The sequence below is a fragment of the Microcaecilia unicolor genome, chromosome 6, assembly GCF_901765095.1.
Source record: "Microcaecilia unicolor chromosome 6, aMicUni1.1, whole genome shotgun sequence".
In the NCBI taxonomy this organism is placed as follows: domain Eukaryota; kingdom Metazoa; phylum Chordata; class Amphibia; order Gymnophiona; family Siphonopidae; genus Microcaecilia; species Microcaecilia unicolor.
In genome coordinates this window covers 346,026,524-346,047,448 of record NC_044036.1, presented here as the reverse complement: position 1 = coordinate 346,047,448, position 20,925 = coordinate 346,026,524, and the positions used below count along the sequence as shown (strand labels likewise).

The 20,925-nt window shown below is 47.1% G+C and overlaps 1 protein-coding gene across 1 annotated transcript in view; it reads left to right on the top strand.

The window, feature by feature from the left end:
- Positions 1-20,925, top strand: part of LOC115471560 (coiled-coil domain-containing protein 57-like) — an 85,145-nt gene that overhangs the window by 32,703 nt on the left and 31,517 nt on the right. Inside the window, exons 6-7 of the mRNA XM_030205196.1 lie at positions 209-339; positions 14,418-14,528. Coding sequence (XP_030061056.1) covers positions 209-339; positions 14,418-14,528 — 242 coding nt within the window. The remainder of the gene's footprint in view (positions 1-208; positions 340-14,417; positions 14,529-20,925) is intronic.

Genomic DNA, 20,925 nt, shown 5'->3' with positions numbered 1-20,925 from the left:
TTTCGTCTCCCAGGTTTACCCAGGTAACTGTTTAAAAACCTTTCAAAAATGTCCTCATGATTAAGATGGTAAGATCCACCTATTTCAGAATGCCTTTATTAAATTTTACCAGTTCTGACAGTATCTCTCTAAGATGTCCTGTGCTGGTAATGTTAACAATCAACAGAAAATGCATTTGGAAACAATGACTTTTTATCTCTTGTTGTAGGACTTAACCCTTCCAATAACTCTCCAGAGCCCACAGTCCACTCCAGTGCTCTGCATCCCAAAGAGCTGGTCCAGAAAGCCCAGAGCCGTCTGTTTGCATTAGAGCAACTGCAGTACCAGCTCACTAAACAGGTACCAGTTCCAAGATCTGAAAAATGGATTTCACTCTGGATTAACTCTTATACTTCTAGCACATAGCAGTCAAAATGTTTCTCAACTTGTAATAAGGAAATAACTGACAAGACTAGGCCTGACCAACTTGTTGCCTCCAATAGTAAAAAGCAGTAAGCCTTTAAGTGCATTAAGAATCGGGATAAATCAAAGTAGTCCATCTCCTGTCATAGCCTTCCGTTGTTTAGAAGTTATGGTTTAGGAATGCACTGAATCTGGGGTATCATCTCTAACTATTACATATAATAACATCTGATTGATCTGTTGTCCAAAAATTTAGCAAATGCTTTATAGAGCTCAAAGAGGCTCCACAAAGGGGCTTATGCAGTCAAGGTCAGTATGCATGTGAAGACTTTTCTAGCGTACATGCAGAATTGTGTCCCAAGCACTAAGATCCTTATATGTGTGCGGAGGGAGCAATTTTAAAAGCCCTTTCTGCATGTAAATGTCTTTTATGTGTGGAAATAGGTACTTTTAAAATTGTACACACTGTATGTGGATAACTTAATAAATGATTTTGTGTGTTTATATAGAAACATAGTAAATGACATCAGATAAAGACCACATGCATATCAAGTCTTTAAGTAGAGATCCTACATGAGACCTTTACAGCTGGGGTAGTGCAGGTTGAGGTACTTTCGTGAGGATAAAGACATGTTTCTTGCTGGAAGGTCGACCAGATTATGACCATGAAGAAAGCTTTGAGGGGCTTCGAGGCAAATTTATTGATTTATTTACCATCTTTGGAAAAATGATTCACCTAAGGTGGTGTATGGCAAGAATAAGTTGAACATAGAGGACAGACAGTTACAGCAGTAAAACTATTAATACATAGCATAGTATGCTACTTAAATTATCAATGAAACAACAAAGAGAGAGTTCAAAGCACAGAACAAAGTTCAAGAAACAAAAAAGTACTAGGAGCCTTCACAAGCGGGACAAATCCTTTAATTGCACAGCATGAGTCTTGTACATCAATCTTGTACCATTGACCAGATACTCCTTGGGAGGACCTTAGTAACCTTGGAGTAGATCCTTTTCTTCAAATACTCTGGCCCATTTCCTTTAAGGACCTTGAAGATCAGGCATAGAGTTTTAAATTTAGCCCTGTATTGTACTGATAGACAGTGAAGTTTTTGCAGAAATGGTGTGGTGTGGTCATGTCACTTACAGTCTTCTATCAAACGTGCTGCAGCATTCTGAATCAATTGGAGCTGCTGTAGTCAGACCAATGTAGAGTCCATTTCAGTAATCCTATTTTGATATTATCATGGCTTGAACCACTGTGACAAGACTTGTCTTCTCACTACCGTGTTTCCCCGAAAATAGGACCTACCCCGAAAATAAGACCTACCGGGGTTTTCCTGCAAATTTAAAATATAAAACACCCCCCCCAAAAGTAAGACCTATCAAACTTTTTTTTAAGCAGGGCTGCCGAGAGCCACCCGAGGTGAAAGGAGCTTCAGGTTAGATCCGGGAGCGATGGAGGGGGGGCCCGGCGACCTCGGGGGGGGGGGGGGGGGCGACCGATGTTTCCCAGAAAATAAGACATCCCTCCAAAAATAAGACCTAGCGCGTTTTGGGGAGGAAAAATAAATATAAGACAGTGTCTTATTTTCGGGGAAACACGGTATATGGACAGAGGCAGCATAGTTGTTGCAAATGATAGAAGCAGCTCTTAAAGGTTGATTGGATTTGGGGGATCAGCGTAAGTGTTGAGTCTAGCTGTACTCCCAAGGTTCCTGACTTGTGATGTAAGGGGGAGTTCATATATCTCAAAAGAGATTTTGATGTCAGGTATGTGTCCATTTGTGTTAGGGACCCACAGGAGCAACGTTTTACTTGGGATCAAGCAAAGTTTGTTGTTTTCGGCCCATTCTTGAATTACTGTTAAACAGGTAGTAAGTCTGGATGAATTGGTATGTGTAGATGTATGAGTGTCCATCAGCCAAATCAGCTCAGCTAGTGGCTTTAGATAGATATTGAATAGAATAGACAACAGTGGTACCCCTCAGATCAACACTCATGGAGGCAATGAGGTACCACTAAACAGTATGGACTGTTGCCTATCTGATAGGATCTGAACCAAGCAAGTACTGTGCCACTGATACCTGTTTCTTCTAGTAATGCTAGCATGATTTTGTGGTCCATAGTGTTAAAAGCTGCTGAGAAATCTAGCAGTACTAATACCAAGGCAAATCCCCTGTCTCGGTTTCTGCGAAGATCTTCTAGTAGGGATATGAGGGCTGATTCTGTTCCATAACTAGATCTGAATCCAGATTAACATGGATCTAGCCAGTTTCTCTCTTTTTTTTTTTTATAAATCTTGTTTATTCACATCAGTGCACAAAGGAACTTAAAACATACATGTAGGTTACAATATTAATAACAGTCCTTACAACCAAAACTGTTCCCTTTATTTCCATTTTTTATTCCCCCCCTTCCCCCCTTTGATATCTCCCCTCCCTCTATCCCCCCCTCTCCTCCCTCCCTTCCTTTATTTCAAGAGTTTAATATTCTACTTTTTGTCGTTGCAGTCAAAGTCTCCCAAAATGGGGCCCATATTTTACAATAGTCATCTCCCTTTTGGGAAGCTAAGTCTGTAATTCTCTTCCGTTCTAGTGAACACATGTGGATCATAAGTGCTCTCCACTGGGCTATCGTTGGACTTTCTGTAGACAGCCAAACTTGCAAGATCGCCTTTTTCCCCATTAAGACTGTCCTCTGTAAAAAGGTTTCCATGCCAGCCGGTTTATGACTTTGTATTGTAAATCTATGAAATAATTGTCTCGGGGAGTGGTGCCACTTTACTTTCCACATGTCTGACACCTGTTCTGCCAGGGATTTCCAGAATTTATGTACCTTTTGGCACGACCAAAACATATGGCCTAAGTGAGCATTCGCTAACCCACATTTTGCACAGTCATCATTGTCTCTTAGTGTCGCTCTATAGGCCCTGCGTGGTGATACATAAAGGCGCAGGATAAACCTATATTGCGTTTCTTGCCAGCACGCATTCTCAGTCAATTTATAGGTTCGTTGCACACAATTTCCCAGCTGTTCCGCTGTAACAGGTACTCCCAAATCTGCCGTCCATTGTCCCGCTTCTTTCTCATAATCATATTTCTTTGTCCGTTCCCGGAGAAGGCAGTGGAAGCATTTAAGTGGTATCCGTGTTTGATCGTCCAGACCCAACATTGCGTTATATGTCTCCCAGCTTCCCACACTAAGCGATGAGCTAGGAAGTGACTGGATATAGTGCCGTAGTTGCATAAATGCAAATGCATCTTTCTTGTCCAGCTTGAATTCCGTGCACAAATCTTCGAATGGCTTTATCGTACCTTGCTCCGTCACCACGTGGAACAGATATCTAACTCCATGGTCTTCCCAGTTCTTGAATATCTTGGATGTGTCCCCCACAGGGAATGCTGGGTTGCCTCTGATTGGCAATAATGGTGAGGACGCCGTGCTCAGCTCGAAATGCTTTGTCAGCCATCTCCACGTCCTTTGCAACGGTCTGAAGATTGGAGCCGCCGCCCCAACAATCTTTTTGGTGTTGGAGGGCATATGTAACCAGCTGGCAAAGTGCTGGTGTCGAAACCATTGTGTCTCTGTTTGTGTGTTTGTAAAATATTCTTTGCTCCGAAACCAGTCAGAGAGGTGTCGCATTGAGCTTGCTGTTGAAAAGAGCCTCAAATCCAAAAGGCCCAATCCTCCTTTATCTCGCGGAAGCATGACTCGCTTGATGGACATTCGCGCTCGTTTGCCTTGCCACAGGAATTTATTGAGTTGTTGATGTAACCATCTCTCATCTTTCCCACTCAGATACATTGGCAACATTTGAAACGCATAAATCCATGTAGGAAATAGGATCATGTTATAGAGAGCCACTCGTCCCATTAATGAGATGGGCAGTGCTTGCCAGTTGTGAAGTGTTTTCCCCACTCTGTCCTTCATTTTGGCCATATTTAAGGTATACAGTGTTTTAAGGTCAGCCGGGACTTGGACCCCTAAGTATGTCACCGCCCCTTGTGCCCATTGTAGTGGAAACGTTCCCTCCCATTCTGTTACTAATTCTGGGCCTACAGGAAGGGCTACGGATTTCTGGGTGTTCAAAGTAAACCCTGAGTGGAACCCAAACTCCTCTATTGTCATTAACAACCTCGGTAATGATGATTGTGGCTTTGTCAAAGTTAGAAATAGATCATCCGCAAAGGCTAGTACCTTCACCACCTGCCCCGGAAACTGAACCCCTTCTATGTCCGGGTCCACTGCAATCGTGCGCAACAGAGGCTCTAAGTAAATCAAAAACAATAGTGGGGATAACGGGCATCCCTGCCTTGTGCCCGCCTGTATCTCAATTTTTGGGGACTTGACCCCATTTACTAAAATCTTCGCAGAGGGGCCTTCATATAAAGTTTTAACTGCTCTTAAAAACCAGTCATCTCCCCCCACATATGTTAGCACTCGAAACAGATATTCCCAATTAACTTTATCAAAAGCTTTTTCTGCATCGAGACTAGCCATCAGCATCCTGGTCTTTGTGTCTTTACTCTGGGCAATTGACATAAGGACCTTCCTCACATTAATTCCTGAGTGTCTACCCCTTATAAAGCCCACTTGATGTTCCCCTATCAACTCCTTTAGTCGCGGTGCTAACCGTTCTGCCAGTACTCGGGCCAAAATTTTTAAATCTACATTGATAAGTGATATTGGGCGGTATGACTCAACTCGATCCTCCGGTTTACCCGGCTTGGGGATTAGTGTTATCATTGCTTCATTTTCTCCAGGGGTAAAGAAGCCCCTCTGCACCACCGCTTCATAATACTCAACCAATGGCCCACAAAATTGTATCGGCAAAATCTTATAATATTCAGCTGAAAATCCGTCTGGGCCCGGTGTTGAACCCAGAGGGAGGGTTTTGAGCACCTTTTGAATCTCTTGGGCCTGTATTGGTGAGGAGAGCAAATCTCGCTCCGTCTGTGTCAATTTTGGCATTCCGGAGTCTACTATGTAGTCAATGGTTAATTGCTCCTCTGGGCTATCGCCCCTAGAATACATCTCCGTGAAATGCTTATGGAAGGCCTCTGTGATTCCCTCTATACTATGAACCCGTGGGCCCCTCCTAGGGAGAATGGAGGCTACCAGTTTCTTAGGCCTCTGCGTTTGCGCCACTTTGGCTAACAGTCTACCCGCCTTATTCCCAAACCTATGAAAATATAACCGGCTCCCTGCCATCTGTTTTTGGGTTTTGTCATGTATAAGGGAGTTAAGTGCCACCGTTGTGGCCGTTAAGGCATCTCGGTTTTCAGTTGTTGGGTGCTGTATGTATTTATGTTTTACCCTCTTCAGCTCATGCTCCAGGTTGATTATGCCCGCCGCTATCCGCTTCCCTCTAGCACTCATATAAGCTATTATCCCCCCTCTGACTACGGCTTTGGAGGCCTCCCATAGTATAATTGGGGATGTGCATGTTCCTGCGTTCGTGGCTATGTACTGGTCCCATTGCTCTCTAATGTATATGGCAAATCTTTCATCTTTATACAGGAAGGAGGGAAAGCTCCATGCATAGCCCTTCTCCCCAGGGATGTCATGCACCACATCTATCCAAATTAGTGAGTGGTCTGACACTTCCACTGGGCCTATCTCTGCTCGTTCAATTCTAAAAAATAATGACTGGTCCACTAGAATATAATCCAGCCTGGACCACGTCCCATGGGCTTTTGATTGGTGCGTGTAATCTAAGGTGGTTGGGTGCAGTAACCTCCAGGGGTCCACCAATCCCAACTCTGTTCCCAGCTCTTGCAAACTAGCCCTCTCCTCAAGTTCTCTCTTTCCCGACCTGTCTAATTGTGGGTCCAGGACTTTATTAAAATCGCCTGCCCATATCCATGGCGCGTCCGTGTATTGGAGGCCCAGAGAAATTAACTTTTGGTAAAACGTGTTTGCATGGGAGTTGGGGGCATATACCGCGCACAGGTAAACCCGCAGTCCCTGTATGTTTAAACTCAACAGTACCACTCTTCCCTCCCCATCTTTATATATCAGTTTAGAGCCACACATCAAGCCTTTTTTAATTAGAATCGCCACCCCACTTCTTTTAGCCCCCGAAGACGAGTAATAGCATTCTCCCACCCATTTTTGTTTTAGCTTTTCATGTTCTATGTCTGTTAATTTAGTCTCCTGTATGCAGGCTATCGAGGCCTTATGATGCTTAAGCTGATTTAAAATCTTGGTCCTCTTGACGGGAGATGTTATGCCCGAAACATTCCACGAGATTACTCTTAAAGTGGACTTATGTGTCTAGCTCTTTCTCTGTATCCTCCCTTGATCCCTTTTGATAAGTTGCCCCAGGGGCCCAGCCCATCCCCTGTGGTTCTACCCTATCCTTTCTCTGTCTCTTAATTCGCAATGTGTGTTGACTGTTTACTATTTTGACTACAACTCTCAATGTTCTTCTTCCTTGCTCCCTCCCCCCTCCCCTTCCCCCCCCCCCCCCCCCCCGTGTTCTTCCCTACCTCTCACTGTTCCACGATTACTGTAATCCTCTTTCCCCCCCCCCATAACTCTCCCCTCCCCTCCCCAGTCTCGCTCTGGGCTCCCCTCTCTCTCTGAGGGATTAGCCTATCCGGGTCTTCACCTGGTGTTTGAGAGCCGTCTCCCCCCCATCAATTGACTTCTCCCTCATGTAACATTTATGCTTAAACCATCCAACTTATAACCAAAAATTCCATTCCCGGCTGACCCCCATTACACACCTGCAATAAATACTGCCTTCACACAGGTTCCAGAGATTTCACCCATTCTTCTGCCTCTGTTGCCTCTGTAAATGCATGCCAGCGGTTCAAATGCTGGATCTTTAGAATGGCTGGAAATTGTACCATAAAACGATATTTCTTTTCTACTAGATGAGAGCATATGGTTGAAAAGGCCCTCCTTTTGGATGCTAATTCCGCCGAGTAGTCCTGGAACATCCTGATTTGTTGCCCCTCATATTTCACAGACTCTCGCTTATTTTTAAAAGAACTTAAGAGCTGTGCCTTTTGAGCATATCTATGAAATTTTGCTATTATAACTCTGGGTTTCGTGGCATCCGATCTCGCTGGGCCCACCCGGTGTACTCTGTCCATTGTTATCTCCCCTTGAATGGCCACCTCAGGGAAATGCGCAATTAGCCAGGTTTCCAGGGTCTTTGCCAGCGACGTCTCCGCTAACGACTCAGGGAAGCCAACAAACCTGAGATTGTCCCTCCTCGCCCTGTTTTCCAGCTCCTCCAGTTTGTCGTGTTGTGTTTTAATTATGGCCTCCATACTGCCCACTTTATCCTTGTACTCCTGCAGCGTGTCTTCCACATCCGAAACTCTGCACTCGATCTCTCCGGTGCGCCGTTGTAGATCTGTTGTGGACTGCGCAATTCCTGCTATTTGTTCAGAAAGCTGCTGCAGTCGGGGGTCTAATGCTTTAACTACAGCTTCCGTCAGTTCCGCCGTTAAATTTGCCTGGGCCGACCGGGGCGGTGAGTTAGGCGCCATTTTGTCTTCTCCCGATTTTGCCTTGTCCGCGCCTCTGCGAGGTGGTTTAGCAGCCATCAGCGTTTGCGAGTTAGTCAGAAATTTGTCCATATATTCTCGGACCGTTCTGCACCTTTTTCTTTCTCGATCTGGGTATTAAAAGTCGAATTTCAAGGTGTTTGGGGGAGTTCGGGCCTCGCAGCAATCCCAGGTGCGTCTGCTGTTATTCACAGCATCACGTGACCCCCAGTTTCTCTCTTTTAACTAACAATTGAGTTGAACACACACTATTTGTTGTATAAGGTTTCCTAGGAATGGGATCTTAGGTACTGGCCAGTAACTTTTGAGCTTGATCTAGGTTGTTCTTCTTTAGCAATTGCCCTTTAGTAGTGTATCTCACCACCATTGGTCAAACTAATCGATTTTGACAGGTGACATGCCCATTCTGGTTTCTTAGCCAATCAGAAGCAAGGCTATGCCCACACCCACCCGAACCATGCCCCTTTGATGATATCATCAGATGTGATGCCATAGCCCCATCCCTCTTGCATAACCAGGCCACTTGCACCACCTTATTTGTATAACCCCGCCTAATTTTGCATAACCCCTCCCCTTTTGGTGATGCCATGGGAAGTGGTCATATCCAAACCCCTTTTTATAAGATGGCAGCTACTTCTGGTCACATCACATCAGTTCCTGAATCCACTACTAGCCACCATTTTGGATGGAGTCACGTGATGAGAAGTGATGTCAAATGCCGTGCACCTTAACCTTTTTTTCTCACAGGAAAGAAAATAGGCATTTGTTTTCTTTTTTTCTTTTAATTTTCTTTCAAAAGGATAACTTTTGCTTATCTTAGGTTGGATCGAGTTAGGTCTGACTGTTTTTAACAACAACAGGCTGTTTGCTGGATGACAGCCATTTTAGGCTTTAAAACTAAAGGATCGATCCCAGACCCTCCTTCTCTTTGCTTTAAAGGGCACATAGACAAAAGAACTAGCGTGAACGTGATGTGGTGTGCCCCTCCTCTCACAGCCCTCCTACGTTTTGTGCCTGAAGAGCTGTTTGCTTTTAAGACATGTCAAAGAAAAAAAAGGCATTTTTTAACCAATGCAGGGAAAAAGCAAAATTAAATTTTTTTAGGCTTTAAAGGCCACATAGACAAAAGAAATAGTGTTGAATTTTAAAACAGAGATGGAGCAATGTGGTGCTTCATATGTGTTAATCTATGTCCCACACATTGTACATTGTTTGCAAGTTTAACTGCTTTAAAAAAAGGTAAGGTGATGATTAAAATCACGCTATACCCTGTCCCTCCTCACTAGAGAGTTGCACGGGGACAGAAATCTTACCTACCCCCGCCCGTCCCTGTTGGAATCTTACCCATTCCCACCAATCCCCGCTGGAATCTTACCCATCCTCACCCATCCCCGCAAGAATTTGACCAGTCCCCACCCATCCCCGCAAGATTTTAACCTGTCCCCACTTAGTCCTGAAAGAATTTTATGGTACATTAAAAAAAAATTCTGGTTAGCTGTCTCTCTCTGGGTTCGAGCCGCATCACTGCAGACAAGGAAGGAACAGAAGTTGGAACTTGGAACACTCTGGTGTGCACATGTAAGACTTGTCTCTCACTTTCACTGTGTGCTAAGAGGTTGCCACGTGCTCCTTTAAAGCAAAGAGGAAGAGGAGGATCTGAGGTGATATCTGATGCTTGTGCCTGTGTCAGGGCTGATGTCAGGATTAATAGTAACATAGTAAGTGACAGCCGATAAAAACCTGAACGGTCCATCCAATCTGCCCAATAGTCACACTCATTATCAATTCATGATTAAATGAACATGATATTATATAATTGATTATGGTCTTTCTTTGGCGTTTCTGGGACATAGACCATGGAAGTCCACCCGGCCTTATCCTTATGTTCCAACTGCTAGATTTGCCGTTGAAGCCCACTCCAGCCTATTTGTCTTCTCATTTGTGGGACATAGACCGTAAATGTCTGTCTAGCACTGTCCTCATGTTGCAGCCGCTAAAGTTGCTGCCTAAGCCCTTTCCAGCCCATCCTAAACCAGATTGCCATATATGAGACACAGACATTACAAGTGTGCCTGGTATCGGCCCTAGTTCATCACAGCCAGAGGTCAGTACTCGAGAAAAAGATCTAGGTGTCATAGATAATACATTGAAATCTTCTGCTCAGTGTGAGCGGCAGCCAAAAAAGTAAACAGGATGCTAGGAATTATTAGGAAAGGGATGGTGAATAAGACCGAAAATACTATAATGCCTCTGTATTGCTCCATGGTGCGCCTGCACCTTGAATATTGCATTCAATTCTGATTGCCGTATCTCAAAAAAGATATAGTGGAATTAGAAAAGGTTCAAAGAAGAGCAGCCAAAATGATAAAGGGGATGGAACTCCTCTCATATGAGGCAAGGCTAGAGGTTAGGGCTCTTCAGCTTTGAAACGAGACGGATAATGGAGATATGATTGAGGTCTACAAAACCCTGAGTGGTGTAGAATGAGTAAATCAATTTTTTACTCGTTCCAAAAGTATTTAGACTAGGGAGCATTCAAGGAAGTTACATGGAAATACTTTTAAAACAAGTAGGAGGAAATATTTTTTTCACTTAACAAATAGTTAAAAGAGAGTTGGGGAACGGTTAAGCGTTTGTGTAATGTTGTATGGCCAGAGTTTGTTGAGATTTGCTTCATGTATTTATTACTAGTGAAAAAGGCCTGTTTCCGAAACCAATGAAACAGGCGCTAGCATGTGGTTTTTTTTGTGTGTGTGTGTATGTGTCACAGAGTTATTTTGTGTGTGTGAGTGTGTGAGGGTGCGGTGTGTGTGCAGGTTGTTGATGTGTGTCTTTTTTTGTTTTGTTTTGTTTTTTGCTTGGGGGTTGGGGGATGTGCTGTGCTGTGCTGGCAAAGTGGGTTGGATTGGTGTGTGGCTTTGAGGGTGTGTTTCTGTTGTATTGTGTGTGTGTGGTTTTGTCTGTCAAGGAGGTTTGTGGAGGGGGGGTCTTTCTGTTGGTGAAATGTAAATGTGGTTGTAGGGGGGTCAGCCTTTGTTGAGTGTTGTTTTTTTTTTGTGTTGTGCTGAGGCAGCAGTGTTGTTTTAGATGGGCGGAAGGTAGAGGAGCATGTTCTTTGTCTGTCGGTATTTTTTGGCCGTTTCAGGGCTGCTGTAGGGGAATGCTGGAAGAGAAATGTGCTGTTGGAAGCAGCGCCATCTTTTTCCATTGGGCTGGGGTTCTGGGCATCCTGGAGGTGGGTGACGGCATGCCTGAGGACGGGGATGGTTGTTTTAAGTTGGCGGAAGGGAGAAGAGCACGGTCTTGGGCCGTCGGGGGGTGATTCGATATGTTTGGTCCATTTCAGGCTGGCTGCAGGGGAATGCTGGAACATTTATGCGCTGCAGGAATCAGCGCCGTCTTTTTCCGGGTGCTCGGGGAATCCCCGAGGTGGGAGACAGCTTGCCTGAGGCTGGGGATGGTTGGGCACGTCCTTGGCCGCTTCGGCAAAAGGGGAAGAGGAAGGGGGTGGGGAGTTACCTGCAGCTGCCTGAGAAACCATGTATTCTTTGTTTTGTATTATTAGTTTGCATTTCTGTTGAAGAAAGAGTGGATGCCTTTCGAATGATGGAGGTGGTGCGTCGGTGTGTGGTTGTTTCGTTAGTTTGGCAGCCAGTCTCCAGTGATTCCTAGGCAGGGAAGGAGTACTCTTCCCCCTTCCTTGGTCGCTGTTTGCTGCTGGCTGGGTCGCGGGTAATCCTTCCAGCTGGGCCGCAGCTTGTCCTGTTCGCCCACGTCCCAGATGGTGACGGGCACGTTGTTTTCCTGCTCCTCTGACTCCATGTCAAGCGATCCCAAATATAATCTGTGCTATAGGCCCTCTGGCACTCTTCAGTACTGGCATTAGGCATTTAAAAATTTCCCCCCCTCCCTCCCCCGGTCTATTTTTGCACATACCCACAGCAGGAATATTCTTCTCTCGTTCCAGCGGTGGTTCTGTGCTCTCCGTGCTGCACAGATAATGAGCCATTCTGCTGGGGAATGCTCCTCCCTTATTGTCACGTAGTTTCCTCTGATTGGTCCGTCTTACGTTGCCTAGTGTTGCCTGGGAACAGTGTTGTGATGGTCCTTTGTGTTTCAGAATGTTGAGGGTGTTTTTTCTGATTGGTCCGTCATGCGAGGGCGGGGCAGAGAGACATGGTCAGTGTTGTGGCTTCACCACCATGAATCCATGAACCCTTCAGTGAGTGACTGAGTGACTTCAGAACGTTGTCTTCAGAACGTTGAGGGTGAGTTTTATTATAGTAAGATGTGCCATACAATAAACATGATTTAGTTAAGCTGTGGAACTCATTGCTGGAGGATGTGGTAACAGTGGTTAGTGTATCTGGGTTTAAAAAAGGTTTGGACAAGTTCCTGGAGGAAACGTCCATAGTCTGCTATTGAGACAGATATGGGGAAGCAACTGTTTGTCCTGGGATTTGTTGCATGGAATGTTGCCATGATTTGGGTTTCTGCCAAGTACTTGAGACCTGGCTTGGCTACTGTTGGAAACAAGATACTGGGCTAGATGGACCATTGGTCTGACCCAGTATGGCTTCTCTTTAATGCTATGTTACAATTTGTCATTTTGCAGGGTTCACGGTTATCTGATCAGCGCATAAAAGCACACCTTCTTTCTGATAGAAATCATCTATGTACCTGGGGTTTTTTTCAGCATTAGTACACTACTGAGCAAACCCCGATGTTTTCTGCTTTTGACCTAAATGAATGTTTATGCATTCTGCAAAGAGTTGTGTAGTTGACTGTTCAAAATGCCACACCTTGCAGATTTTACCTACCCTATACCCTTTAGCGATAGCCATTCTACAGTACACCACATTCCCACCAGGACTCTCTCACCATCATTGTGTTTGCGTTTCTCCCACTGACCTGTTACGGCACATATGCGACACAACGGAAACATGAATTTACCGTGCAGCCTAACAGGTAGTAAGGAGAAAAAGAGTCCATGCGGGGGGAACACCTTGACTTTCACAAGCCCAAAATAATCAGAAACTTTCATAGATGATTTGGGGGTGACCAATCGGATATTCTTTACTTTTATTGGCAAAAGGGTACAGGCTGGTAAAATCATAATAATGTTTTTTCTCACCCTGTTTAATCTGATAATACAGACACACGTTAGTTCTGCCTCCAAAAAGGGTATGCTGTGGTACTAAAGGTTCTGGTAACACGGCTCTGCACAGAAAAAGCCGCACATTCCCTATCCGTTTTAACTAAACTGTCCCACTCCTGTTCCCAAATACTGATGACCTTAAACCGTTTCTCTTTCAGGTAATCTGCCTTGCATTGTGTTTTGTAGTTAAGAAACCCAAAGGCGGTGTGCGTCAACGGATTCTGGTTTTTAGAATCATAGCAGGTCATACAAAATTCAAAGGCAGTGTGCTCACCGTTAATGGCAGCATAACCATTAAGAAAGTAGTCCCCAACATGCGGTTCGCCACCCTTTAGAGCGTGCCTGATTTGTATGTGTTCTTTGTTCTCGGTGTACATCAGCCAACGGATACTTTAAGAGACATTCAATGAAAGAAAAATGAATAAAGTTTCATTTGGTTTTGATCATACGTGGTGGATTTGTCCAAAATTAGTTCCCTTCTGGCAAAATATTCGATCAGTTATATCTGTCATTTTAGAGGAAGATATTCCTCTGGATATATCGATTATTCTATTGGAAGGCAGTTGAGATACTGCTCACAGCCTATTACATCGTCTCTTAGTGGCAAGAATTATGGTAACTAAATTTTGGAGAAGGGGAAACCCTCCCATGTACTTTGATTAGCTGCAGAAAGGTTGGGAGATGTTCAAAACGGAGACGTGAACTGCATTGCTTAATAATAAATAGTAACCTTCCAGAAAATTTGAATTTCTTTTCTTTGCTTTGCTTTAAGGAAACTCAAGAAACTTTATTTCTGAAATACAAACCCAAGAATTAGTATTTTGGAACTGGCCATATTTGTTATGCCATTTTCTGTTGTGCTCTGTCTTTGTTACTGTTTGTAAATTTTGTTTTATATGATCATTATTCTGATCTGGAAGATGTGGGACAGGGGAGGGAGGTATTTGTTCATTTAAACAGATTTCATTTCAATGTATTACATATATTGTTACAAATGAGAAAATAATTAAAACAGTGACATAAGAAATGTCAACAGCATTTCCTATGTCCTAAATATATCCCTCCTGCAAACCCTGTGAATGGGAGGAGAAGGTGTAAAGCTGTGCCATTTAAGCCTTGGAGGAGAAGGAAGTTTGAGAATGGCAAGGACACACAGTCTGGAGTAACATGCAAAACCTGGTAAAGCAGTGGGGGGGGGGGGGGGGGGGGGGAGGGGGAGTCGTGACATGAGGAGGAAAGGGGTATTCAGAGAGTATAGCAGAGAGTAAGGGAATAATGAAGAAAAATGCAGTTGACTTTATTCATGCTGAGCTGTGTGATTTATATGACAGGAATTGCAATATGCCCAGCAGCAAAGCCCCCCAGGACTTAAAAACTGTGGCAGCATTACAGAGTGTAAGATTGAAGAAAATATCCGTGAAAACCAAATACCCAGAATCCAGGTACAGTCAACAATTCATGACAAATAAACTTTGGTCCTGAGGCATGCGATCTTTTAATAAATATTATTTTATATAGTATGAAAGCCAGTTAATTTACAATTTCTTCTTATGTATTTGGTGTAAAGTTTTGAAGGAACATAATACCTAAAACAATAGCAACTATTTCTAACAATTATAATTTCCATATCATCAAGCTGATCAATCCATAGACTGGTGGGTTGTGTCCATCTACCAGCAGGTGGAGATAGAGAGCAAACTTTTGTCTCCCTATATGTGGTCATGTGCTGCCGGAAACTCCTCAGTATGTTCTCTATCTCAGCAGGTGGTGGTCACACACAGCAGCAGCTCTGGCTAGGTCTCCAAGCCTAATCCTTAGGTTTTGTTGAGGCCTGGGGTTGAGGGCTCTTTTGAGCAAGTGCAAACCTGGTGGTGCCAGGTCCCTCCTTTTCTCCCCCCTCCCGCTGGCTCCGTTTAAAAAAAAAAAAAAAAAAAATTTTAACCGTCTTTAAAGGCGTTTAATTCGACGTTTCTTTAAACGTTCATTGCAGCTACTCACTGGGACACCAGTTCGTTACAGCTCGGAGCGGCAAGCAGGTAATTTTACCTTTTTATAGCGGGCAGGGGGTTCCCCGATTCTTCTCCTCGTGGCATATGGCGTCGGAGGGCGAGGGCGCAAAGGGTCGCTCCCCGGATCGCTGGAGCGCTTCTGGAGGGGATGCGGGGGTTTTACAACCTGATTCGCCCTTGATGGGTGACAGTTTAGTGACCGATGAATGTCCCGGTCGTTCCTCCGGCGTGGCGGTTTTTTCGCGCCATAAACGCCCATCCCCCGCTCCTCGCCTCCGCCATCTTGGCCGGCCACGCGGCTCGGACGGCTTCTTCGTGGGCCGCCCTTGAGGTTGGAGACATTAATGCCATGAACACCCTTAATTTGGGCGACGGCACAAAGCGGCTAAAGTTAAGCGCCGTTCTTCCCGCGCGGCTCCTTCGCGGAGTTTCGCGCCGGACGCCATTTTGGATGCGCAGCATGTCTCTCCCCCGCTATTGCGAGCGCCGGTTGAGAGTGCATCTAGGGCTGTTGCCCAGGCTGCGGAAGTGCACAGTCTGGGGGGTTTCTCCCCTGAGTTTGTTTTGCTGCTGCATCAGGCTTTCCTCATGCAAACGCTGCCCCTGCTCCCTCTTCTGATAAAGAGGTTGAGGTTCCCAGAGGTAAACGCCCTCGGGTTGATTTCCAGGCCTTGGAGGACTTTGTCTCCTCCGATGTAGATGAGGGCAGCGTGGCTGAGGTCTCCCAACGGTCCTTTGCGGATTCCTTGGAGGAGATAGATCCCCGCTCGGATGGAGCGGATGACCCCTCTGCAGCGCAGCTTTTTAGCCCAGAGGATTTGCCCAACCTGTTGTTACAGGCCATGGACACTTTGAAGATTTCCTCTCCGGAGGACGTCTCTCCCTCAGCCCCTGTTGGCTCTGCCATTATGCTGGGGACGAAGCGCCCGCCTAGAACCTTCCACGTGCATGATGCCATGCACACCTTAATTTCGGCTCAATGGGATGTCCCAGAAGCGAGCCTTAAAGTGGCTAGGGCTATGTCCCGCCTCTATCCTTTGGCTGTGAGTGAACGTGAGGCCTATCTGTGGCCTACCGTGGATTCTTTAATCACTGCGGTGACTAAGAAAACGGCGTTGCCGGTGGAAGGTGGCACAGCCCTAAAGGACGCCCAAGACAGAAGATTGGAGGCGGCCTTAAGGTCGTCCTTTGAGGCGGCTGCTTTAAATTTGCAGGCCTCAGTTTGCAGCTCCTGTGTGGCCAGGGCGTGCCTGACTATGGTACATCGGGCTTCCCCCTCGGATCATTCCTTGAGGGCTGATTGGCCGGCCCTGGAATCGGGCTTAGCCTATTTGGCAGACTTGCTGTATGATGTCTTGAGAGCCTTAGCTAAAGGCATGGCTCAGACAGTCTCTGCGCGGCGGTGGCTTTGGCTGAAACATTGGTCTGCTGACCACGCCTCTAAATCCCGCCTGGCTAGATTGCCTTTTAAAGGCAAGCTGCTCTTTGGGGTCGAGCTGGACAAAATCGTGACCGATCTCGGCACGTCTAAGGGCAAGAAGTTACCAGAGGTCAGGGCTCGGGCTAGTGCTCGTCCCGGTACCTCCAGAGGACGGCTTCAGGAAGCCCGTCGGTACCGCCCGGGCAGGTCGGGTTTTTCTGCCCCCTCTTCCTTTAAGAGGAATTTCTCCCCCAAGCAGCATTCCTTTCGCAGAGACCGCCGTCCCGGAGGTGCTCCCTCCGGTCCTCCCCCAGGGTCTCGTACCCAATGACGGGGTCTTGGTCCACGCCCCAGTGCAGATTGGAGGACGGCTGTCCTCGTTTCTGGGCGAGTGGACCACAATAACTTCAGACGCGTGGGTGCTGGAAGTCATCAGAGACGGCTACAAACTAGAGTTCTGCCGACCCTTAAAAGACGGGTTTGTACTCTCTCCCTGCAAGTCTCCGGTCAAAGCTGTGGCAGTGCAGCAGACCTTGGACAATCTGATCCGCCTGGGCGCGGTCGTTCCGGTGCCAGAAAGTCAGCTTGGCAAGGGACGTTACTCCATTTACTTTGTGGTACCAAAGAAAGGAGGTTCTGTCCGGCCTATCCTCGACCTCAAAGGGGTCAATCGGGCCTTGAAAGTGCGGCACTTTCGCATGGAGACTCTCCGCTCTGTTATAGCGGCAGTGAAGGCAGGAGAGTTCCTGGCATCCTTGGACATCAAGGAAGCGTACCTACATATTCCCATCTGGCCTCCTCATCAACGCTTTCTGCGTTTTGCAGTCCTGGGACGACACTTCCAGTTCAGAGCCCTCCCTTTCGGGTTGGCTACTGCTCCGCGGACCTTTTCCAAAGTAATGGTGGTCATCGCGGCCTTCCTACGAAAGGAAGGAGTACAAGTCCATCCTTATCTGGACGACTGGTTGATCCGAGCCCCCTCTTATGCAGAGTGCGGCAAAGCTGTGGACCGGGTAGTTGCTCTTTTGAGCTCCCTGGGATGGATCATCAACTGGGAGAAGAGCCAGCTGCGCCAGACTCAGTCCCTGGAGTACCTGGGAGTTCGATTCGACACCCAAGTGGGCAGAGTGTTCCTGCCAGACAATCGGATTGTCAAACTTCAGGCTCAGGTGGACCAGTTCCTAGTAGCCTCTCCCCTTCGGGCTTGGGACTATGTGCAGCTGTTGGGCTCTATGACGGCCACGATGGAAGTTGTGCCCTGGGCCAGGGCTCATATGAGACCACTTCAACACTCTTTGCTGCAGCGCTGGACTCCGATGTCGGAGGATTATGCTGTGCGCCTTCCCTTGGACCCAGCAGTGCGCAAGGCGCTGAGCTGGTGGATGCAGACAGTCAAGTTGTCTGCGGGAATGCCTCTGGTGACCCCAGAGTGGATTGTCGTCACGACGGACGCCTCGTTGTCGGGCTGGGGAGCCCACTGCTTGGGAAGGACAGCGCAGGGGCTATGGTCTCCTGCAGAGGCAAAGTGGTCTATCAACCTCCTGGAACTCAGAGCCATTCGGTTGGCGCTTTTGGAGTTCATCCCGGTACTGGTGTTGAAGCCTGTACGGGTCCTGTCGGACAATGCCACGGCTGTGGCCTATGTCAACCGCCAGGGAGGTACCAAGAGCGCCCCTCTAGCCAAGGAGGCTATGAATCTTTGCCAGTGGGCGGAAGCGAACCTGGAGCAGCTTTCAGCGGCCCACATTGCCGGAGTCATGAATGTCAAGGCGGACTTTCTCAGTCGCCATACCTTGGAGCCCGGAGAGTGGCAGCTATCTGCTCAGGCGTTCTTGGACATCATGAAGCGCTGGGGCCAGCCGAGCCTAGATCTGATGGCGTCATCGGCCAATTGCCAAGTGCCGCGCTTTTTCAGCAGAGGACGGGACCCTCGATCCCTGGGAGTAGATGCTCTTCTCCAACAGTGGCCGACACAAGAGCTTCTCTATGTGTTCCCGCCCTGGCCCATGTTGGGCAGGGTGCTAGACCGGGTGGCAAAGCATCCCGGCAGGGTCATCCTGGTGGGTCCGGATTGGCCCAGGCGTCCCTGGTATGCGGACTTGATCAGGCTCTCAGTCGACGATCCTCTGCGGCTGCCAGTGGAACAGGGCCTGTTACATCAGGGTCCCGTGGTGATGGAGGATCCCTCCCCCTTTGGGCTTACGGCCTGGCTATTGAGCGGCAGCGTCTGAGAAAGAAGGGCTTCTCAGACAAGGTCATCGCCACTATGCTGAGAGCGAGGAAGCGCTCTACTTCTTCTGCTTACGCCAGGGTTTGGCGTATCTTTGCAGCGTGGTGTGAAGCAGGCTCACTTTCTCCCTTCACTGCTCCAATCTCTTCAGTGTTGGCGTTCCTGCAGAAGGTCTGGAGAAAGGCCTGTCGCTCAGTTCCCTTAAAGTCCAGGTAGCGGCTCTGGCTTGCTTCAGGGGCCGCCTGAAGGGTGCTTCCCTGGCTTCGCAGCCAGATGTGGTGCGCTTTCTCAAGGGAGTTAATCACCTTCGCCCTCCTCTACACTCAGTGGTGCCTGCGTGGAATCTCAATCTGGTACTAAGAGCATTGCAGAAGCCGCCTTTTGAACCCTTGTCGAGGGCATCTCTGAAAGACCTGACGTTGAAAGCAGTCTTTTTGGTGGCTATCACTTCGGCCAGAAGAGTTTCCGAGCTCCAGGCGCTCTCATGTCGAGAGCCTTTTCTGCAGTTCACTGAGGCAGGAGTGACTATTCGCACAGTGCCTTCCTTCCTGCCCAAGATTGGTTCTCGCTTCCATGTGAATCAGCAGCTCTGTCTCCCTTCCTTTCGTAGGGAGGACTACCCAGAGGAGTACTCTGCTCTTAAATATCTGGATGTGAGACGAGTCATCATCAGATACTTGGAAGTGACCAATGATTTCCGGAAATCGGATCATCTGTTTGTCCTGTTTGCAGGTCCTCGTAAGGGTCTGCAGGCTGCTAAGCCTACAGTGGCAAGATGGGTCAAGGAAGCCATTGCAGCGGCTTATGTGGCCGCGGGGAAGGTGCTGCCTATCCAGCTGAAGGCTCACTCCACGAGAACTCAGGCGGCCTCGATGGCAGAGGCCGGATCCGTCTCCTTGGAAGAGATATGCAAGGCGGCAACTTGGGCTTCGGCTCATACATTCTCCAAGCATTACCGTTTGACTGTGGCTGCACGGGCGGAGGCCCGGTTTGGAGCTTCAGTGTTGAGGTCAGGGATTTCAATGTCCCGCCCTGGGTGAGTACTGCTTCGGTACATCCCACCAGTCTATGGATTGATCAGCTTGATGATATGGAAGGTAAAATTATGTATAATCATACCTGATAATTTTCTTTCCATTAATCATAGCTGATCAATCCATAGCCCCTCCCAGATATCTGTACTGTTTTTATTCTGGTTGCATTTCAGGTTCAAGTTTAGTCTTCGGTTACTTCAGAAAGACTTCGTGTTCAAGTTTTTTCACTTGGATTCTTCAAGAGTTAAGACGAGTTTGTGTTACAGTGAGCTGCTGCATTCCTCTCCCCTCCGTTTTACGGGGCTGGATTGAGACTTAAAATTCTGCCGGCACTCCCTCCCGCTTCGTGCGGCTGTAGGGCAGCTTTGTACCCTCCCGCTTCGGCGGTGTTAGGGTCAGTCAGCTCCTCCCGCGGTTGCGGTTGCAGGATAAGCCAGATCCCCCCGCATCGGCGGGTGTGGTGTCCCTCCCCCGCTCCGCGGGGATGAGCTGGACGGATTCCCCTCCCCCACTTGTGTGGGGATGAGCTGGGTTAATTCCCCTCCCCCGTTTCGGCGGTGGTGAGCTGGGCAGAGTGTCCCTTCGTGGGTGTAATTCTCTAAGTGCTGAGTCCTGCGGATGGAGCTTTGATATCGACATACTGAGGAGTTTCCGGCAGCACATGACCACATATAGGGAGGCAAAAGTTTGCTCTCTATCTCCACCTGCTGGTAGATGGACACAACCCACCAGTCTATGGATTGATCAGCTATGATTAATGGAAAGAAAATTATCAGGTATGATTATACATAATTTTACCTTACAGCTTTCCAAGCAGCACTGGATTTGGGTCAATAGTCAAAACCATTTATCTACACAATGGCTGCAGTTAATGCGGATAAATAGCTTAGAAGCTCTGGTCATAGATATTAGTTTTATTGTGTCATTTATGATTGAGCTATGCATACCATACCATCAATAGTCTTATGTTCCGCATATTTCTGAAAAGTCTCTAAGCATATTACAAAAGGGAAAAACCTCAACAGTAGAGGGAATTACAAAATATAACAGTTCAATTTACTTTTCGATACAAAGATGTCTTAAGAAATTTCTGAAAAAGGGAATAAGAAGGTATTTTTCTAATGTGCCTCAGAAGACTTCCACAGC